The sequence below is a fragment of the Populus alba genome, chromosome 5 (genome assembly GCF_005239225.2).
Source record: "Populus alba chromosome 5, ASM523922v2, whole genome shotgun sequence".
Classification (NCBI taxonomy): domain Eukaryota; kingdom Viridiplantae; phylum Streptophyta; class Magnoliopsida; order Malpighiales; family Salicaceae; genus Populus; species Populus alba.
The window spans coordinates 10,053,848-10,075,873 of record NC_133288.1 but is presented as its reverse complement, the minus strand read 5'-3'; the positions used below and the strand labels follow the sequence as shown (position 1 = coordinate 10,075,873).

Here is a 22,026-nt window from a genome sequence, read left to right as displayed (position 1 = left end):
AAAATTGAAAAAAAAAAATCAATTAAATAAAAGACACGAAAAACAACCGAAGTTAATTCAGGTTAACGCGTTAAGTATTATTCTCGGGTAATAAAACCAGGTTAACCTAATGAAAAGTAAACAAAACAAATCATGAAGTTTAATTCTCAATCAAATTAATATTAAAGGACGAAATTGAAAAAAAATAATAATTAGAAAAAGATAAAAAATTGAGTCAACTAAGTTAATCAATCAAACCTGAATTTCCATGTAATGAGAATGTGATAACTAAATAAAAAAAATCTAATATTAAATAATAAAATTAAAAAAAAAAAAAGTAAAATACTTTTGCCATAAATAGTATCATGTGGGCAGAGGTAAAGTCTTTTAGTTTTAGTTCATAGTTAATAAATTACCGGTTCTGCGATATCTGAATTGCCCGAAAGAGCTGAGTATCAGGGACACAAGCTTCCTTATCCGGCATGAAATGCCAAGATTTAACTAAATCAATACAACTTATCACTAGAAAGGAGTGCGCGCTATAAGATGCAACATACTGCATCACAGAGTTTCTTTGTTTAAAACTGAGCCTCCTAAATACATCCATGCAATTTATCGAAAGAATCACAGCATTCAGAAGATTCAGCTAAAAGTCAGTTTATTGCATTCAACCACCAACTGAAACTGTACAAAGTCTTTTGAGCACGCGAGTGTACTTGGTTAAAGTTCATTGGAGTAGAGGCACTCATCCACAAGTTGACGGAGATTGGGATTCTCCAAGGCAGCAGCAACTCTTTCCTTGTCATTTAACTGCTTATTAACTATAAAAATTGCAAATTTCAGAAGTGATATCAGTCGGGGAGGCCCAGAAGAATGGAAGGGATCAATATATGCTCCAAATATGGAATCTCATATGCTGAAAGCCAGTTTAAAACATAGGTAAAATCATAAACAAGACATACACTTCTGTTATCTCCTACATTTATCAAGGTTGAGATACATCAGTCATGGATATAGTTCTGAACATGTTCGATGACAATAACTAGAATGGTCGGATATGCTAACATCATGCATCCATTCTTGCACAGGAAGTGCAGAAATGGCCGAGAACCAAGATACATAGGCTAGGTTAGATCCATAAGAAATCAGAAAACATAGTACAGCAAGATGAATTAAAGTAAATGTAAAAATCAGCTTCACCTGCTTCTTCGTCAGCATGAGATCCAGGAGCGACTTTAATGTCAACCTGTGGAGAAGTATCATCAGACCCGTGAATGGGTGAGAAATTATCTCATCGAGTATCATTTATATCTTGAAAATTATAAAATGTTGAAGGCACGACGCAGATGAACTTGATTAACCAAATATCATAGCACTTCCAGTTTTTTTCTCCAAGGTACACTTAAGATGAAAAGCCAATCATCAATGGAAGTCGATAGAGATCCAAGGCAGCTAGCCATCCTGAATCACGAGCGAGCTCAAAAGAAGACATGTCTATGACATAACCACATGACAGCAAATCAATTGGCCACAGATTCAAATACAACCTATACTCTTCAAGGTTAAGTATAATATCATCCAATCTTGGCATTGCAATTATGCAACAATCTACAAGTCATTCAAGGAAATCAATAGTGTTTCCAGCATCCACGATAATAGCACATGAAGATACAGATCAGGAGGTTGAGTAGCAGAGCTTTAAGTAGATGCTAGTTAACATCATCTACATAAAGGATCCAAACTGGAGCCTCCTACAACTTCAAGAGTAATGGGTTTTCCAAAGTTTAAGACACTGGCATAAAAGTGACATTAAAAGCCTTGTTCATATTTAAGTATTCTATCAATTCGAAATGAATTAACGTTTCTTCACACACACAAGAACAAAGCAAATTCCCGGTTCGATTAAGTGTCAAACATAGTATATGCTTTATTAACAACTAATAATCATCTAGGAAACTATATACTGACATATTTACCATAAAGAATCATATGCAAGCCAAATTCTTCAGTTTTCGGCCAAGAAATTATATTCAACTCCGGCATTTGAAACAAAAACAAAAGCCTTCAACTTTAAGAAGAAATTACAAAAAAAAAAAAATGAAAGAATTCACAAATAATCTAAATCAACAGTGAACCACACTAAGATATTATATAACAGAGAGTGAGATGATGAAGAAAATAGCCATACTTGAAATCCTAACCTTATAATGTGGAGGGAAACACTCTTGTAGTTTCACTCTTAGACACAGACCAATAACTGTGGCCATACTGCAATGTTGTATTGTCGGAGTAAAAGTAATCCTAAAAAAAAAAAAAAAAAAACCTCCGTTACATTAAAAAAATAAAAAAGATTGCAATTCAAGCCCCCATAATTCGGTCCAATAAATAAAAAGCCACTGGCACGAACTATATTGAACTAAAAAAGTACTCACAGAATACGACCCAGTTTGTCATCGACGGTGATAGACTCCTCTGATAAAACACTAAGCTGTTCAAGTGAGTATGGATGCTCTGGATCTCTTATATCTCTGACAAAATTTGCTAATTGAAGTCAAAGAATACATTTCTTTAATTCAAAACTCATTGGCACATAAAGATTTCAAATATATATATATATATATAATATATATATATATGAAAGATCAAAAAACGAGGGAAAAAAGAAAGAAAGAGAAAAGGATATCATAGATATCGAGTGGATCAACAGAATCATCACAGTGAAGATCTTCAGTACGAGCAACCCTTTCTTTCTTGGCGTGAACCACTGGGTTTGCATTAACTAGACCCAAAGTCATCGGTTTCTCTTTGGTTTTCCGTTCCGTGTATCTTCTTGTGTTTTCGCTTTATTCACGGGCTACTTGTCTGATATAGAAAATAAACAGGTGGTGTGATTAGGATTATTATTATATTATTATAATTTCTTTCCAAGTTGTCATGGTGAATAATGGGGTTATAACCGATTATGAGAAACCACGTCCAATTATTATTATTATTGTTATTATTATTAATGATGTCAGATGTGGAAACTAATTACCGGAGTTGGAGAATAGATGCGATCAATGTTATTAAAAAACAAGTTAGATTGTTAAAATCTTTTGATTTTATTAGTTAATATATATTTATCGTGTTAAATTAAATTAAAATTTAAAAATTATTAAAATCGATCAAACTCGGTCAAAATTAATAAAATTAGACCAATTTTACAAGTTTAAAAAAAAAAAAATTGTATATTTTGGTAATTTACACCTTAGTATTTTTATTATTTTAAATTTATATCTTACAAAATTTGTGCAATTTAATAATTAAAGGCTTGATTTTGACTATAATTTTTTTAACAATACAAGTTATTTATGGATTTTACTTTCAAAAAAGTAAAATACCTATTCATTCTTCATAATTTTTTATGTAAACTATTAATATATCAATTGATATAGTACTTTGTTTAGCTAGCAAAATAATAGAATAAAAATGCTAAATGGTCTATCAAAATTTGAAGGGACTCATTTCTTGTAAATAAAGAAGTAAGTGGATCGATTTGTCTAAGAAATAAATGAATCAATATGAATAAAATAAAGATGTTTGAATTTTTTTATTGTTTATTTTATTTTTATTTTAATTATATTATATTGTTAATTATTACTTGATTAAAATTGTTAATATATAATTAGTTAAAATATTTTTCTTATAATTTTACAATTCAAGTTTATTCTATATTTTATATCACGTCAAAAAAAATATTTTTAACAGCCTTAAATACCATGTCCTAAGCACACTCTCACAAAGAAAACGCTTCCATGATGTCTTGTTACCATTTTATTGTGTTCTCTTTGCCGGTAAAATAATTTTGTTACAAGCAATTCATAGTTACACTAAGGTAAATAAGTCGTTGGTGTAAAATCACATCAATCAGTTGGTAAGATTTCCAATTTCGATCCACAATTTTTTTTCCCTCAAGATTTAGGACTGTAAATTATATTTCTCATGATAATTATACATTTTTTATTAGCTGCAAAATTCTCTATCGAATGAATGATGAATGGACAAAAAGGTATCAAAAACATACATAAAATATATGAAGAAAAAAAAATAACTAATAAAAAAATGAATATTTGTCAATATTATAAAAAATACCCTTTAAATAATTTTAAAATGTCTCAATAATCTTATTTGATAACAAAAAAAAATTTAAAATGAGAACAAGATATCCTCATAAAGAGAAAAAAAAAATTAAAACTTAATTACTAGCAAATCAAATACTAATGGATAAATTGAAAAAAAAATCAACTTTTAAAAATTATAAAAAAAACAAATCTGACTCTAGTTAGTATGACGAGCTCAAGGTCCGCTTGTGAGGTAAGAATAACCTCATAAAAAATAATAAATAAAATAATAAAGGTCAACTCTCAAGCAAATTAACTAATAAAAAATGAAATTGAAAAACAAATCAGTTGAAAAAAAACATGAGTCAATCAGGGTCAACTCGAAGTACTTGCAACCCGAGATATGAGATTGGAATAACCCCGTAGAAAGAAAAAAGACAAAAATCACAAAGTTGAAAGCTTAACAACCTAGAAATTGAATATATATATTAAAAAAAAAAACCAAAGTCAAATTAGACTAATTCTCAAAACTTGTAATCCATAACATGAGACTAGATTACTCTACAAAAGACAACTTGTAAAAATCACAAAGCAAAATTCTCAATCATCCAAAAATAAAAAAGAAAAAACACAAATAACAATTAAAAAAACAAAAACTAAATATGATATAAAAATTAAATTAATTAAAACAATGAGGGACAATTATGAGAATAAAATAAATCAAAAAAATAGTAAAAAATAATAATATAAAAAATAATTAAAAGAATGAGGATCAAATATGATAGATGAAAAAATTAAAAAAAAAAATTAAAAAAAATCCAATTTTATAAATTACTTTAAATAAAACAAATAACAATCAAAAGATTATAAACTAAAATCAAAGGAAAATCAAATTGAAGATATGGTTTGAAAAAATTAAACGGTTTGGCGCAATAATAGAAAATGACACCAAAAAAAAACAAAAAAAGGTTATTGGCATCAAACTGAAAGTCCATTATCCATACGCGTTGTTAAGGAGATCCCAACGCCGCCCACGAAGCAAGCATTTGGTCATCAGACAACATTGTACACGTATCCCAAAGTGTGCAAGCCCACCCACACGCTTAAGTATGCAATACAAAATTTTAATCCACTTAAGTGTAATTTTTAAAATAACAAAATAAAAAAATGAGCAAATTATATTTAATTTACTCTTATATTTATAAATGGGGATCAAATTGTAATTAACCGATCTGCTCTATTATGAAACTCTTCTCTGTATTCACTGAAACGATCAAAAGCTGAAACCCAATAATGGTGCACAATGCCTACGATTCCTTCGAGCTCCTCACAAATTGCCCAAACAAAATCGATGCGATCGAATCCTACGGTTCAAAGCTCCTCATCGCTTGCTCCGATGGAGCTCTCAGAATCTACGCTCCAGTGTCCGCTATCTCCGACAAATCTCCACCGTCTGATTACCATAACCACGGTGATCAACTTCGAAAGGAACCGTATTCACTGGAGAGAACGGTAAACGGATTCTCTAAAAAGCCGATTTTGTCAATGAAAGTATTGGCTTCAAGAGAACTGCTCCTATCGCTCTCTGAATCTATCGCGTTTCATCGATTGCCAAATTTGGAGACCATTGCGGTGCTTACTAAAGCTAAAGGTGCTAACGTATTTGATTGGGATGATAAGCGAGGGTTTCTGTGCTTCGCCAGGCAAAGGAGAGTCTGCATTTTTAGACATGACGGTAATTAGATCAAAATTTGGTGTATTTTCTTTTGTTGTAAATGATCATGAAAAACATATAAAAAAACTAGGAGGATTTATCCTTTGCTAAATTACTCGAAGATTTAATGTTATTTTGGCTAATCATAGTGTAAATGTTAGTGAAAGCAATGGAAACTAGGATAATTTAGTGATTCTTGGAGTTAATATAACTTCTTTAAAATTTGATATTGTTTTATATGATTATATTGCTACTAAGATAATTAAGGTTTTAGTAATGGTTCTCATTGATTTGAGTTTCAGCCTTATAGTTTTTTAGATCGTAAATTGAATCACATTTTTTTTTTTTATAGCGGTTATCATTTTGATTGTTGATATTAAGGTGGTAGTTAGTTAATTTTATTGTACTTTTTGCCAAGTAAGGTGCTAAATGTCTTCAATTGATAGTTTTAAGTAGACATTAGGTTACTTGGATTGGAAATCGAGTCACATGATTCTCTTTGTTTCTTTCATTTCTCATTAACTGATGGGATGTTTTTTCATTAGCTTTCATTTTGAAAGTATATCTTGTGATGTTAAACCAGTATTTTTTCTCAAGTGGAGCTCATTGTAGTGCTAAATGATTGGAACTAATGTTTCTTTGTTAATAAATGATTGGAAAAATAAATTTATAAAGTTAATATTAGGTTATTTGGATTGTGAACCGAGCTGTGATACCAAATTTGATTTTGCTAATGTGATAATGAGGTGATAATTTTCTCTTTGGTGGAGCTGAATTCTGAGTTTATTTTTCAGGTGGAAGGGGATTTGTGGAGGTTAAAGATTTTGGAGTTTCAGATACAGTGAAGTCAATGTCATGGTGCGGTGAGAACATATGTTTGGGAATTAGAAAGGAATATTGGATATTAAATTCAACAAATGGTGCATTGAGTCAGGTTTTTCCTTCAGGGAGACTAGCTCCTCCATTAGTGGTATCTCTTCCTTCTGGGGAGCTTCTTCTTGGGAAGGTACTCTCTCTCTGCTGCTGACATTTACTTGGTTTTATTTGGCTTGTCTTTGTTGATAGTAATTGTTTAATTCATTCATTTCTGCCTTTTAGTTGTTTAATTCATTAGTTAATTATGTGCTTATATTGGTGACTAGATACTCCTGCTGGTTTGAAAAATTAGTATTTGTTTCCCCTTTAAGCTTGCCTATGGCTTTCATCTGTTGTTTTGATGGTAAGGGTTATGCTGTTGGCAGTTATCGTACGTAAAGCAGAACCGTGTCACAATGAACTTGATATACGTCAATAAGCCACTACGTCTTGAACGTTCATGTTGAATAATGAAGGAAAAATATCGGAGTTATATCACTTATTTTTGGGTTGTCCTGCTTGATTACTTTAATCTTCTTTCTTGTACAACTTTTAGGAACTACTTAAGTTGGAACATTATTGTTGTTTTTTTTGAAAACCATGGCGATGATGGACTTTAGTCTTTAATGAGCTATGTCCTGCAAGAACACCTGTGCATCATGGGCTTTAGTCTTTAATCGCCTGTTGAAGGTTTTCAATTATCATTGCTATCTCATTGCATTAACAAATGGAATGATTTTTATAACCCTGGACATAAGGAACTTCTTTGCTTGAGAGTTGCAGGTATAACTCTTAAGGGGTTATACATGCGCAGGATATACATAGCCCGTAATATGGATGCCCTGAGCATATTTTCTGTTCTCCCAAATGCTATTTATTGTCTTCGCTTCCCACACAACAAGAATGAAGCTAGAAACTTTTGTTTCTGTTGCTGCCGCAGGATAACATTGGAGTCTTTGTGGACCAAAATGGCAAGCATCTCCAAGCAGAGAAAATTTGTTGGTCAGAGGCTCCTTCTCTTGTTGTCATTCAAAAGTCCTATGCAATTTCTCTACTTCCAAGACGGATTGAGGTAGCTTAACCATATTAGACACAAAATTAAAATGGAAATCCTCTCTTTCTTTTCTATCTACGTGGCTGTGGATTTGTTCAGAATTTGCCATTAATGTTTGCAGATCCGGTCTCTCCGAGTTCCATACTCATTGATACAAGCTTTTGTTCTTCAAAATGTTCGCCATCTTATTGAAAGCAACAATGCGATAATTGTTGCATTAAGCAATTCTGTCTGTGCGCTGTTCCCTGTTCCTCTTGGTGCACAGGTATTCCCTATACCTGTTTGTAAAATATTTATATGCTATCTTCTAGTTACTAGCAGTAAAGACATAGAAGGTCCACACCTTCCCATTGCTGTCAAGTCCAAATTTTGACAGTTTTTAAGATTTTAAACAAACTGTACAAGACATTTGTACAAGACATTTCTCTAAATCTTGTATTCTTATGTACAATAGCCTTGTCTATAATTGAATCATGCCTTTTTCCATAGCCTTAGCTTAAGAACTTGAAAAGATTATGAGGACATGGTGCTTTGGACATAGAACTAAGGGTTGTATTATAGTGCAGATTGTACAGTTGACAGAGGACATGGTACTTTGGACATAGAACTAAGGGCTGTATTATAGTGCAGATTGTACAGTTGACAGCATCTGGAAATTTTGAGGAAGCCTTGGCCTTGTGCAAGCTGCTTCCACCAGAAGATTCAAACCTTCGAGCTGCCAAGGAGGGTTCAATTCACATAAGGTAGATGTTCCATATTTTTCAAACCAGCATTAGAATCATGATAGTTCCAATCTTAGTTTTACATTTGATTTGAATAAGCTCATGGCATTGCCTTGCAGATATGCACATTATCTTTTTGATAATGGGAGCTATGAGGAGGCTATGGAACATTTCTTAGCATCTCAAGTAGATATCATCTATGTGCTTTCTTTGTATCCATCCATTGTTCTCCCCAAAACATCTTTGGTTCCAGAACCCGAGAAAGTAATTGACATTTCTCAAGATGCTTCGTATCTCTCAAGAGGTTCCTCTGGATTGTCTGATATTATGGAACCCTCACCTCCAATCCACCTATCAGATTTTGATGAGCATTCGGCACTAGAGTCCAAGAAGATGAGCCATAATACTCTCATGGCTTTAATCAAGTACTTGCAGAAAAGAAGATTTGGCATAGTTGAAAAGGCCACTGCTGAGGGAACAGATGAGGTTGTTTTAGATGCTGTTGGAGATAATTATGGACCTTATGACTCTAATAGGTTTAAGAAATCCAACAAGGTAATAATAGCTAGCTTTTATTCTTTGTTGTTTCATGATTTTGGTGTTACTGTGTTCTAAATATGGTATCAAATGCAATACATTGGCCTTAAATAAGTGCTATGCAGAGATCATATAGAGGGAACTACTTATCTTTGAAAATCTTATTTCTGTACATGCATGCATCCCTGTGTTTAGGGGCTTGGGTGACTGAGTAGGAGAGACTAGAGAACCTTGAGCATGTTCGTTGATTTTTTACAGAGATTGAATTCCTACATAACAGATGGTGTTTATCTATCATCTATCATTGTTGTTTCATGCCAATCTACATTCATTCTTTCCACGAATACACTTGTCAAAGCAAGTCTCGGTGTCATGGCTACTTACTGAGTTTAAGTTTACAACCTTAACCTCATATTCCATTTGGCCTCTCAGGGTCGTGGTAACATTGCCATTAACTCAGGTGCCAGGGAAATGGCAGCGATATTGGACACAGCTCTTCTTCAAGCTCTTCTTCTTACAGGACAGACTTCAGCAGCTTTAGAATTATTGAAGGGTCTTAACTACTGTGACCTAAAAATATGCGAGGAGATTCTTCAAAAATGGAATCATTATACTGCTTTATTAGAACTCTACAAATGCAACGCCATGCACCGTGAAGCTCTTAAGCTTCTGCATCAATTAGTTGAAGAGTCAAAATCAAACCAGTCAAAGCCCGAGCTAAACCCAAAATTCAAGCCTGAATCTATTATTGAATATCTCAAGGTAAGATCTTGCATTTGGTTTTCTAGCTTGGGTGCTGTTTTTTGTTTAACTGGTGAAACAAGAAAATAGCATTAGACATAAGATTGGATCAATTGCATAAAAGAAAGATCTGGTGTTTTGTGGAACTGATATGTAAAGGCATGGATATGACTGTCAAACATATTAGACAATGTGTTTCTCATTTTATTGTTCCTGCATATTCCTTCAGATGGTTTTGACTAGTTCAACATTTATTTATCAACTAAAACATGTTCCCTGGCATCTTTGTTTTTACAAACTTTCTTTTCTGGTCTTAAATTTTTGTTTGTCTTAGCATCAATATTATTATCGTTTTGTGCTTTTAACCATTTGTAATGACGCAAGCAATCTGATGTTTTGCACTAGGAATATCATAAAAGTAATTTTGGGTGTTTCTTTCTGTAACCAGATTATTACTTGAATGAATGAATTAAACCTACACCTTCTATATGTTCAGTGCTGAATGGGTTCTGATGGATTTCTGTATGCAGCCTCTCTGTTGGACTGATCCCATGCTTGTCTTGGAGTTTTCAATGCTTGTTCTTGAAAGCTGTCCCACACAAACTATTGAGCTGCTTTTGTCTGGGAATATTCCTGCAGACTTGGTCAACTCTTATCTGAAGCAGCATGCTCCAAGCATGCAAGGCAGATATTTAGAACTGATGCTTGCGATGAATGAAAATGGGATCTCTGGAAACCTACAAAATGAAATGGTAAGAACTCTTGCATTTATCTTTTTTCTTATTCATTCTAACTCACATGGCAAAACAGATGGTGCTGCCAGCCTCACTGTGTTTGGTTGGGTATTGGCAGTGCTCCTGGTAATTTTACTATAAATAGCAGTATTTATCTAACAATTTATTTTTCACAGGTGCAAATCTATCTCTCGGAAGTGCTTGATTGGCATGCTGAGTTGAATGCTCAAGAAAAATGGGATGATAAGGCTTATTCACCAACACGGAATAAATTATTGTCTGCTTTGGAGAGCATCTCAGGGTATAATCCAGAGGCTTTGTTGAAACGGCTTCCAGCAGATGCATTATATGAAGAGCGGGCACTTTTGCTGGGAAAAATGAACCAACATGAGCTTGCCTTATCTCTGTATGTTCACAAGGTATTCTGCATTAAAGATCAATCTGCTTGTTCCTTCTTTTTCATGCATACAAATAATGTGATTCTTTGTTCTTGATCACTATTGGTTGAAAAAGCTACCCAACTTTAACTAATTTGGGATTTGAGGCTTTGTTGAGTTGAGGTTGGTTCTTACAAGTTCCTTTTACCGTACAGCTTCATGTTCCTGATCTGGCATTATCCTACTGTGACCGTGTCTACGAGTCTGCAGCTCATCTACCATCTGCAAAATCTTCTGGCAATATATACCTAACTCTCTTGCAAATTTATCTCAACCCCAGGAAGACAACCATGAATTTTGAAAAGCGAATAACAAATCTAGTATCCTTTCAGAATACTAACGTTCCCAAGGTAAGTTCTGTGACCCCAGTAAAATCTAAAGGAGGTCGTGCTACAAAGAAAATTGCTGCTATAGAGGGTGCAGAAGACTTACGAGTCAGTCCCAGTGGCACTGACAGTAGCAGGAGTGATGGTGATGCAGATGAATTTGGTGATGAAGGGGGTTCTACAATTATGCTTGATGAGGTCCTCGATCTGTTGAGCAAAAGGTGGGACAGAATCAATGGAGCTCAGGCCCTCAAACTCTTACCAAGGGAAACTAAATTACAGGTAATTAATGTATGGAAATCACATATCGACCAACAATTCCATCTTTCTCTTCCATTTGATATTTATTTGCTTTAAAATCTCCTTTGCAGAATTTGCTTCCCTTTCTTGGACCTCTTCTAAAAAAATCCAGTGAAGCATACAGGAATCTCTCAGTAATCAAAAGCTTGAGGCAGAGTGAGAATCTGCAGGTATCCACAATATAAAACATATACATTCAACTGGAGAATTATCCGTACTGGGAATCTTAACCAATCATGGGTTTGATACAAGAAGGTCTGATAACTTGAAGGAAGGTTATATTTATGAAAGATGATGGTAGAATTACGCCATTTAGCATGCACTGATCATAACTTCTGTTACAGAGGCAATATTTATGCTGGGGTAATGCTTCTACTGTTGCTATAAATCAATTCTCACTGGCATGGCTGTTGAAAAGCAAAACATAATCGACTCATTGAAATAATCTACAGAACAATTATTGAAGCATCAATTTGCATAGCTTCTGTGCAAGAGTCAATCTTTTCTTACAATTTTCAGCATAACAGTTGCCACGATGCGCTTGTTTGCATATTGTTGCTTGCCGAGTGCCACTTTACATTAAACCAAGTTTTTATATCAAATTTCTTTGTAAGAGGCAATTTCAATTAGCTTCAAACTGAAGTTAATGTTCCTAATACATTTCATTCTCAAATCAGCGTGATGGTCTTTATCTACAATTGCTTAGTTGTGTATTTTCTTTATGCATTCATTATCCATTCTCATGTTGTTTAATTGGCTCTTGTTTTTTACAGCATGGTTGTTGCATCCATGTACTTAGAACAACTATCTGCTCACCGTTCTATTTTTCTTCACAAATCATGTAAACAGGTGAGGGATGAAATGTACAACCGTAGGAAAACAGTTGTCAAGATCACCAGTGATACTACCTGCTCTCTTTGCAACAAGAAAATTGGAACGAGCGTTTTTGCAGTCTACCCCAATGGGAAAACAATCGTTCACTTCGTTTGCTTCAAAGATTCACAAAGCATAAAAGCTGTGGCCAAAGGATCGGCTCTAAGGAAGCGATGAGGTATTTTTGAAGTGGCAAAATGAAATATTCCTTTATGAATGAAGCTCGGGAAGGGCAGTCTCTTTTGATCAGTTTTGAGCACATGTAAGCTTGCCATTGGTTTGCCTCCTGTCCATTCCCAAATCATGCAACTTGAAAACTGCAAGGTGACTTATCATTCAGCTGGTAGTATTTATATTTGAATGTGGACAAGTGTAGACGGCGGCTAGCAATTTGAAGGGCTTGAGATGATTCATATATATTACTGAAAGGAGCATTATAAACCCTTACAGAGGGTCTCTGTTGTAAAATAGTTGTGAAAAAATGGCTTCATGTGACATGGTATTATGATAGCCTCGTGTAATTCTCCTATGACTTTTACAGTGATGAGCTTGTGAATCATCTGTTTTGTTTCCTGGAATGACAATATGGTAATGATAGCTTTGTGTAATTTCCCGTGGTCTAAAGATCATTCTTCGATGGTACTGCAATTTCCCTTCTGAGATTGATGTGTTTGTTGAATGATCTGCTTTCTTTCGTTTCTCCTCATCCTGCTGTTTGCTTTTCTGGTTCCTTGGCTGACGGTAAACGGTGGCTGTTTGGCTTTTGCTTTGTGCATTGTTGCTGGTTGAATTTTTTTTTTTTTAAATTATATATATATATATATATATATATATATATGTATTTTTTACGTGTTTTTATAAAATAAAAATAAAAAACAAAACAGAATTCAAAAGGTCTATTGATATATTTAATTAAATAAATTGAGAATTATTTATGCAACAAAAAAATCATGAAGCCTGATGTCTATCCAATCAAAGTTAACTAATCAAATTTATAACATGGACCATGGACTTAATAGGGTTCAAGAATCTTTTATATAATATATATATATATAATATAGAATAAAATTGAGAACCAACTATACATTCAGGAGATTGAAAAAAAAAAATCAAACCAAAATAAATTACATTGTCTATTTAATAATCAACTAAATATTAAGTGATGAAATTAAAAAAAAATAAGCAAGAAATTTTTTTAAAATCAAATTATAATAGATAAAAATGAGAAAAAAAAGACCTTGGGGCCTGGAGTAGCCCACATGAAACTGAATTTTCAATAAATTCAATGTTGAATGATGAAATTGAGGAAAAATCAATTAAAAAAACAAACAAACAAAAATAACTTGAGCAAACCCAGGTTAATCTGTCAAATCCATAACCTAAATCATAAGACCAAAACAATCCAATATATGAAAAAAATTAAAATAAATTATGAAGCTTAATTCTTGATTAATCTAGTGATGAAATATGAAATTTTTTTTAAAAAAATCAATAAAAAAAAGAAAAACAAAAAAACTCGAGTGTTAACCTATCAAACTTGTGACCCGAGTTATGAGATAGGAATAACCTCATGAAAAGTAGATCAAAATAAATTACGAAGTCTATTTTTCAATCAATCTAATGTTGAAGGATTAAATTGAAAGAGAGAAAAAGATATAATTAGAAAAAGGGAAAAAAAATTTGAGTTGACCTGTTAAAGTAGAGACTTGGGGTCATGAGTTTCGGATAATCTCGTAAATATGTAAATTAAAAAAAATAATGAAGCTCAATTCCCTAATAAACCTAATTTTAAATGATGGAATTGAAATTAAAAAAAAAACACCAAAAGAATAAAAAAAAAAAACACAACTATAATAATGTTATGTGATAAGGGATACAATAAAAAAACAACTCCCTCCCTTAGTTTATGTTAAATACATTTGTGGCTTCGCGTTGCACTATGAGCCAAAATATTATTGTTATTAGTAAACAAAAGATGCCGGAGAGATGCAAATGTATTTTAAAAAAATGAGACTCGGCATAGACTCGATTAAGGAAAAACGATGGGAAACCTATAAGAAACATTAAATAAAGATAAACCAAGTTGCTTTGAAAATTCACAAAAAAAATCATATAAAAGGTAGATAAAAAAAAAAAACATAACCTAATTGCTAATAACATAAATGATGAATGATGAGATTGAAAAAAAATAAATTTAAAAAACAAAAATAAAATAAATCAAGCATACATGGACGAACCTTTTAAACCTGAGGTAAGATGTCCAAACTCTCAACCAAAAGAAAAAGGAACAAATTTGAAATATAAAAAAATAAAGGGGGATGAAATTGAAAAAAAAATATTTAATTTTATAATTTTTTTATAAAATAAATCTCTAACTAATAAATGATGAAATTAAAAAAAAATATCAATTTAAGGAATTAGAAAAAAAAAAAACCCAATAAAGAACCACAAATAAAAAGATTTGATATAACTAGGGTTATTTTCATGACCAACAAAAAATTCTATATAAGAAAATAAATAAAAAGAACGGAACTCAGTCTCAAATCAAATAAATGCTAAAGGATAAAAAAAAATAGCATAAACAATGGAAAATAAAAACCATGCAAACCTGGTGCAAACTTCTTAAACTTTATTTAATCTAAAACTTAAAACTTAATTCTCAATCAATTTATTGTCAAATGATGAAATTGTAAAAAAATATCAATTTAAAAAAACTTGCCAAAATAATATAAATAACAATCAAAGTAAAGAGGATCAGATTTGATAGAAAAAAAAAATCATAAGAAGGATAAAATTGTAAAAAAAATAATTTAAAAAAGATCCCAAATAAAAAAAAATAACAATAAAAAAATGAAAACCATATTTGAAAGATGAAAAAAAACTAGAAAGGGGTAAAATTAAAAAAAATATATAATTTTATAGATTATTCATAATAAAAATACTAATAAAAAAAGGATAGAGACCAAATGTTAAGGAAAATCCCTTACCTTTAAACTACCTATTTTTTTTGTTCTCGTGATATTTAAGTAATTTAACTATTAAAAAAAAATAAAACAACTAACTAATGTACCCTCAAACAATCTAAAAATGATATTGAATTATGATAAGAAAACTATCTTGCCTCAAATCCTACTTCAATGGTTTTTTTAGCTAACATAAAAATTTTCTAGAATAATATTCCCTTGTATAGTGTTCATTGGCCATCTTGCCCCCAAATCCTAATTGAAGCAATAGTGGAATTGAAAGGAGAGGGACTCAAATGATAAAAGGTATTAAACATAGGTGGCATGTGACTCAAATGAAATAGGTGTTACACATAGGTGGCGTGTCATAAACTTTATTAAAATACACTTAAATCCTCAAACTTCAAGCATAACACAAATAATATAGTTATAGTATCTTTAGATTTCACAAAAATCAATTTTGGTATAAAATTTTATTTATAGGATTTTCCAGTCTCTGATTAGAAAGAGGAGATAGAGAGAGAGGGGTCGTTAGATTCCAGCTATAAGATAGAAGGTCGCCATTCAAGCTATTTCTAGCCACTAATTTTTTTTTTTTGTCCACAAGTTCCATGAGATGAGATTGGCTTGATGGTTGTTTAAATTCTTGATGTTGCATGAAAAAAACAAATCTAAATCGAGAAAGATAAATCTAACTTAGTTTGATTTCATGTTTTTGGAATATTTTTGGGTATTTTGAGTTGATGAATTGGTTTATGGGTGTTCCAAGAATGGTGGCAAGATGTTTTTTTTTGCTTGAAATGATTTAAAAATCAGTTTATTTGAAAAAAGAAGACACTACCCCCAACACGCTGTTTGTCCTGGTAGGTGATATGTCATATTCAAAAAAGGATAAACCCCTTTAAAATATATAAAAAATAAAATCATTTCCAAATGCGCGGACATTGGCTTGAAGGCCTACTGACATGCCTAGGCTTTTCCTTGCAAAGGCTTAGACATGTTGGGCCATGGCCTTGAGAGCCTTCTTTTTTTATTTATTTTTAAAGGTTAAATATAAATTTAAGAAAAAAAAATTATTGAATTTGGTTGAGTACATGCCACGGAGCACAAGTTTGAAAAGTTATGCCACAACATCTGGATTTTTTTTTTTTCTAATTTTGCTCTTTTTAATTGATATATTTTTTTAATGTCTCTTTTTCTTAAATAATCTTTGAATTAATATCCCTTCTTTGTAATTTTTATTTTCTTATTTAACCTTTTTTAAGATAGAGATTGTGTTTTAATAATGCTGTGAGTATTTAGTTTTTTTTTTAAAAAAAATATTCTGATTAATCAATATTTTTTTTTATCTTTATATAGATAAAATTTATTTTTAAAAATAAAAATATTTATTTTTAGAAAATATTTTTAATATATGCAGCCTTGCATAATATTTTTCTTCTTTTTTTTATTCAATCAATTTACAATATGTCTACTTTTTATTATCGTTTGATTGAATAAAAAATTAATTTTAATAAATAATTTCAGCACCAGGTAAATATTAGAAAAATCATGATTTTTTCAATTTCTACCAGGTAAATATCTCGTCTTGTGAGATTAAATACCATGATTTTTATACATGTTTCTTGATTTTTTTAATTTTATTTTTATCTATTATTAATAACTTTTTTCTCCGGTTATTAACATACATAATTTTTTATATATTTGATTATATATATGCACATTTGTTTTTAATTTATATAATTTTTATGTATAAAAACATGTAAAAAGACATCAATATATATAATTATTTTTTATAAAAAAAATTCTCGTTTGCAATGAAGCATGGATTAAATAACTAAAAGTTAGAAATATATTAATTTAACATTATTATTTTATATAATTTTTTATTAACATACATAATTTTTTCTCCAGTTATTAACATATATAATATTATTGACTTTTTTTTTCAGTTATTAACATACATAATTTATTTATTTAATTATATATATGCACAAATTTTTTAATTTAAATAATTTTTTATGTATAAAAACATGTCAAAAAAGTCAATATATATAATTATTTTATATAAACAAAATCTCGTTTGCAATGAAGCATGGATTAAATAACTAAAAGCTAAAAATATATTAATTTAATATTTTTAAAGTTAAAAATATTCTTTAAAAAATTAAAAAATACAACTAAAAGCTGTGCTAAACACCGAAAAGTGTGATCGAATTCTGGGCCGCCGACTTGCTTGTTTCCTCGAACCAGCAGCCTCCGAATCAATCTAAAAAACGGTCAAACCCCAACAAAATCAACCATCAAACAAGAAGGTCAACAAACAGCCTCATTCAATTGTTCTTGATCAAAATCAAGCCTCCTGGAATAATAGAGAGAAAGAGAGACAGACAACAAACCGCATCTAGGAAACACAAAAAAATGGGGCTATTCTCAATGACTTTAGCTGGTAGTGGTTTTATTCTGATTGGTGCATGGGAATCTCTCACATCCTCAACCGCAAGCCAAAACTGGAACTCAGTTTCAAATCCATCTTCACCGCTGAAGCAAACACCAAAATCAGCTACTCAAAGAAACTCAAACTCATCTTCCTCTTCTGCGAACTATATCACTGTTTCCATCTTCTCCCTTCTCTTTATTGTCAACTCTCTAATCTCCTTTTTCAACGCTGTTAACTCACGAGATCAAGTTGGCTCAGCCCTCCAACTACAAATCCTAGCTGTTGCGGCTCTTTTCTTGTTATACTCAGTTTTGGGTCTTTTATCGAATTTTTCAAGTTTTGTTCGCTTCCCTTCTTCGATCCTTAATTTGATTGTTTTGTTCGCATTTGTTGAAGAGTTTCTTCTGTTTTATATGCAAAGAAAGGACCCAAGCGGAATAGAGAACAGGTATTTCGATCTTATGCTTGTGCCCATTTTGATATGTGTGGTTTCTACGACTCTTGAACTGAAATCACCATGGAAATCGAATGATTATCCAAGATTAGCACGTGGGGTTGGGTTGATTTTGCAAGGGATGTGGATTGTGCAAATGGGTCTTTCTTTTTACACCAATTTGATTGTTCATGGTTGCTCTTTGCACGAAAAGAGTAGAGGGAATTACACTATCAAATGTAAAGGACATCCTGAGTATCATAGAGCAAGAGGAATCGCTACTCTTCAATTTAATTGCCATCTTGCTCTGCTAGTGATTTCCGCGATGAGTGTCTACTCAGTCATGGCTAAGAATAACGGGGCTCGTGGTGATTCGTATAAACCTCTTGGAGCAGAGATGCAGCAAATGGAGAATCATGGCCTGTTCACTTTGGATTCTGATGATGATGAGATTAGAGAAGAAGAGGACGTTACTATGAAGAAAGGCGCTGTGGTGGCTGTTAATGGTTTTGGATCTCATGAATGAGGTAATTTATTTAGATTTAGGTAGAGATTATTCGCTCATGTTCTCATCATCTTTGCTGGTTTGTGGTTTCCTTAGATATATATTGTTGTCCTTGTTCCTTTCATGATGTCTCGTCATTATCTTTTTGTCTAAAGGAAATTTGGATATGGAGAACGTTTTCCTTTTCTTTGTGATTGATGCTTCAATTCAACATTGGCATTGAATAGTTGTTAATATTATTTACGACTGTTAGAATTCCTCATCTTATTTGCTAATGTAGATGGTTTTGCTTAAGATAAGTAGGGAAAATCATGCTGTTGTTCATTTGAACATCACTAAAATTGAACAACTAGCTCTATTGAAAATGTCAAATTTGCCTGCGAGGAAAATGCTATTAGGATATCTGAAGAAAAGGAAAAGCTATTAGCTTACAACTCATATAACTGCTGTGAAAGATGAACAGAGAAATACCAAAATCGAAGTCAAAAGAATTGAGTAATGCTTAATTCCTGCACGAGGACATATTTGTTCAGCTGCACTCCTTTCTTTTTATGCTTATTTTACATACAATGTGGCCATCTTGTTGAAGAAATGCTTTCCATGGTTGAGAACCGTAGATAGTCCTCTTATCATGGTAATCATCCTGCCATGTAAATTGTCATACTTGGGCCAGCAGTGACCACTGCTATAGTGTCAGGCTGATATCTGCAATTCAAAATTAAATTGTGTTGAGATGAATTCAAGTCATCCTCTTAGTTTTTCTTTAATTAGTTAGTTATACTTTGACAAGTGATTCTGCAATAATGAAATGATGGCTTCCTGAAACATAACTGATATGAAACATCCATTCCAAGGCACTGTTTTTTTTTATAAAAAATTTCTGTGATCATTTTATGTATCCTGCTGATGGGTTGTAAAACAGCAAGGAGTAGACATAGACCAGACATACCCTATTTGTAATGTAGGTTCCACGCTCCAAAGGATGAAAGGATCCATCACCTTGGGGTTAACAATGTTATCGAGCATAACCCACATCCGCTGCACTTGGATTCAACTAGATTGAATTTACTTGGTAGCTTCCAATCAACTGCAAATTGGCCTATATTCACCAATTGTCATTATATTGATGCTATTGTTCATTGGGGAGATCAAATCGACTGGACTCATTTATGTTCAATCTGTGTAAAGGAACTTAATGCATAGCAGTAATTTAATTTTAGGGGTTTCTTGTTTATAAACGAACTTCTTCCCACCTAATTAGGAAATGCAAAATACTATTTTTCTCAGGGAAATTATCTGCAGTTAGAATGTGTTCCGCATGTAATGTTGGAGTTGAATATAAAGAGCTAGAAAAGAAAATCAATGGACAACATGGAAGCATCAGAAGTTCTGATACCCTATGCTGTAGATCATTGAGCTGATCAATCATGTATTGGGTCTGTAAAGCAGCAAGAGGAATTATGAAGTTGATATATGTACTGCTGAGTGTCAAGTGTTTTTCTTACATATAAAAGTACTTGTGTGCGATGAAGTCAAATTTATAACATCTAACCAGTTTTAACTACAACTGTCTCTGCGTATTTTCCTCAGAATTAAGAATGCTAACTGCTTGATTTGATAATATATATGCATCCTTCTATCTTCAAAATATACTCCATATAATTCCCTTGTTGATCTGATCTGCTTCAATGACATCCGAGCTTCCTTTCAAGTGATTCAAGCTCGTCGCTGCTCCGAGGGCCAGGTCTTCTCCCAAATAATTCCTGTGGGGCGACGGCAATGACATATTAAAGGTGAGATTTCAATAATCTGTGCGCAAGTAGGTAAGCTCTGTCCAATTAGGGTCACCCTTCAAAGACTACATTTTAAAAGAATGCTGCTCAAGGCATTCTCACCTTTGGGTTCTCAGCAGGGCTCATAACGTGCTTTGAGCTTCATGTATTCCTGCTGAGCACTCAGTTCCTACAGTCAGAGCAGTACAGCTCTTTTGAGCATGACTGATACAAAATACCAACAGATTATGCTAATAAGATTTGCAGGTTGTTTAGAATTCAATTCCAAGGTTAAATCAATTGTGTTTGAAATTCTTTTGAGGGTATTGATTTGAATTCTAAATAGTATTCAAATTCAAAAAATAGTCCAAAACTAATCAGAAAATGAAACTTCCGATTTGATGTTGTAATTCTAAATAAAAAATATTATTCCGAAAAAACCCTATAAAGTAGAGAAGTGGAAGATGGCCTCCGCGAATGATAAAGAATGGAGCACTGTATGACTGGATAATTTTGAGTGTTTTTTATTTAAAAAAGTAATAAAATAATATTTTTTATTTTAAATTTGTATTTTATCAGCGTATCAAAATAATATGAAATCATTAAAAAAAAATTTATTTGAAGTAAAAAAATAAATATTTTCAAAATGTAAAAATAAAAAGGAATGATTTTTTTTTTAACATTCAGTTCCTACGCTTCAAAATATATATATATATATATATATATATATATGAACTGAGGCAAATAATATTGAAGCGTAGGAGCTGAGTGCATAAAGACAATGAAAGCCAAGTTCTAATCCAAATGAAGACATAAAGAATCCAAACGAAGGCAAACAGGAGGCACCTGGAAGGCAAGCAGTACAGGTTTCCGGGCCTCATTTTGAAGCGTGGACGCTGAATGGAGAAGAAAGCTTCGGATAATTCTTAATTATGCATAAATAAACAAACCTCTTGGCATGATAGCGGTGATGCAAATAATCCTTCTCATGAAAACACTCCTTCCTGCCCATGGTAACATTGTTAGCCATAACAAAAACTGAGTATTTTTGTTTACAGAACAAGTGGGCTGCTTTCTTAAGATTTTATATGGGCTTTCTTATTATTTTATACGGGCTTTCTTAAGGCTTTGCAATTTGTTTCATAATTCTCTACTTGTTATCCCATCAACAAACTAAATCATAATTTTAGATTTTCATATTATATTTGATTAGTGTTATAAAACATATTTAATTAAAAAGATAAAAATCAATATAATAACAAAGTCATGTAAGAAGTTCTCAGAGCATCCCTTGAAATTCGAATAGAAATATACATCCATTGAATAGTAAGGCCTAAGACTTATTACTCTCGGAAAAGGAGGAGACAAGCAGCACAGCGGCAGGAGCAGAGGTCCATTGAGTTGGGCAAATTTGAAACGGTCAACTCAATGGAGCACAAGGAAAGCCAAGACCAAAAGCTTCACTTGAATGAGTAAAGTGGGGGCTTGGGGAACACTTGCGTATGAAAAGAACGTGCTAAGTGCACTGCTGCAAGAACACA

The 22,026-nt window shown here is 32.2% G+C and overlaps 3 protein-coding genes across 3 annotated transcripts; 2 read left to right on the top strand and 1 right to left on the bottom strand.

The window, feature by feature from the left end:
* Positions 1-432: 432 nt before the first annotated feature.
* Positions 433-2,855, bottom strand: LOC118030018 (protein AE7-like 1). The gene is made up of 5 exons (XM_035034042.2): positions 2,663-2,855; positions 2,412-2,517; positions 2,181-2,280; positions 1,180-1,225; positions 433-800 (listed from the first exon to the last, which is right to left on the bottom strand). Exons 1-5 carry the CDS (start codon positions 2,772-2,774, stop codon positions 700-702), a joined length of 465 nt encoding a protein of 154 aa, XP_034889933.1. The 5' UTR covers positions 2,775-2,855; the 3' UTR covers positions 433-699.
* A 2,438-nt stretch (positions 2,856-5,293) lies between these two features.
* Positions 5,294-12,996, top strand: LOC118029806 (vacuolar sorting protein 39). The gene is made up of 12 exons (XM_035033740.2): positions 5,294-5,814; positions 6,588-6,799; positions 7,589-7,720; positions 7,824-7,967; positions 8,333-8,445; positions 8,544-8,979; positions 9,394-9,723; positions 10,233-10,454; positions 10,613-10,855; positions 11,029-11,481; positions 11,571-11,669; positions 12,349-12,996. The coding sequence occupies exons 1-12, from the start codon at positions 5,373-5,375 to the stop codon at positions 12,547-12,549; spliced, it is 3,027 nt and encodes a 1,008-aa protein (XP_034889631.1). The 5' UTR covers positions 5,294-5,372; the 3' UTR covers positions 12,550-12,996.
* A 4,547-nt stretch (positions 12,997-17,543) lies between these two features.
* On the top strand, positions 17,544-20,280 carry LOC118029971 (uncharacterized). The gene is made up of 2 exons (XM_035033975.2): positions 17,544-18,735; positions 20,001-20,280. The coding sequence occupies exon 1, from the start codon at positions 17,757-17,759 to the stop codon at positions 18,732-18,734; it is 978 nt and encodes a 325-aa protein (XP_034889866.1). The 5' UTR covers positions 17,544-17,756; the 3' UTR covers position 18,735; positions 20,001-20,280.
* The last annotated feature ends 1,746 nt before the right edge of the window (positions 20,281-22,026 follow it).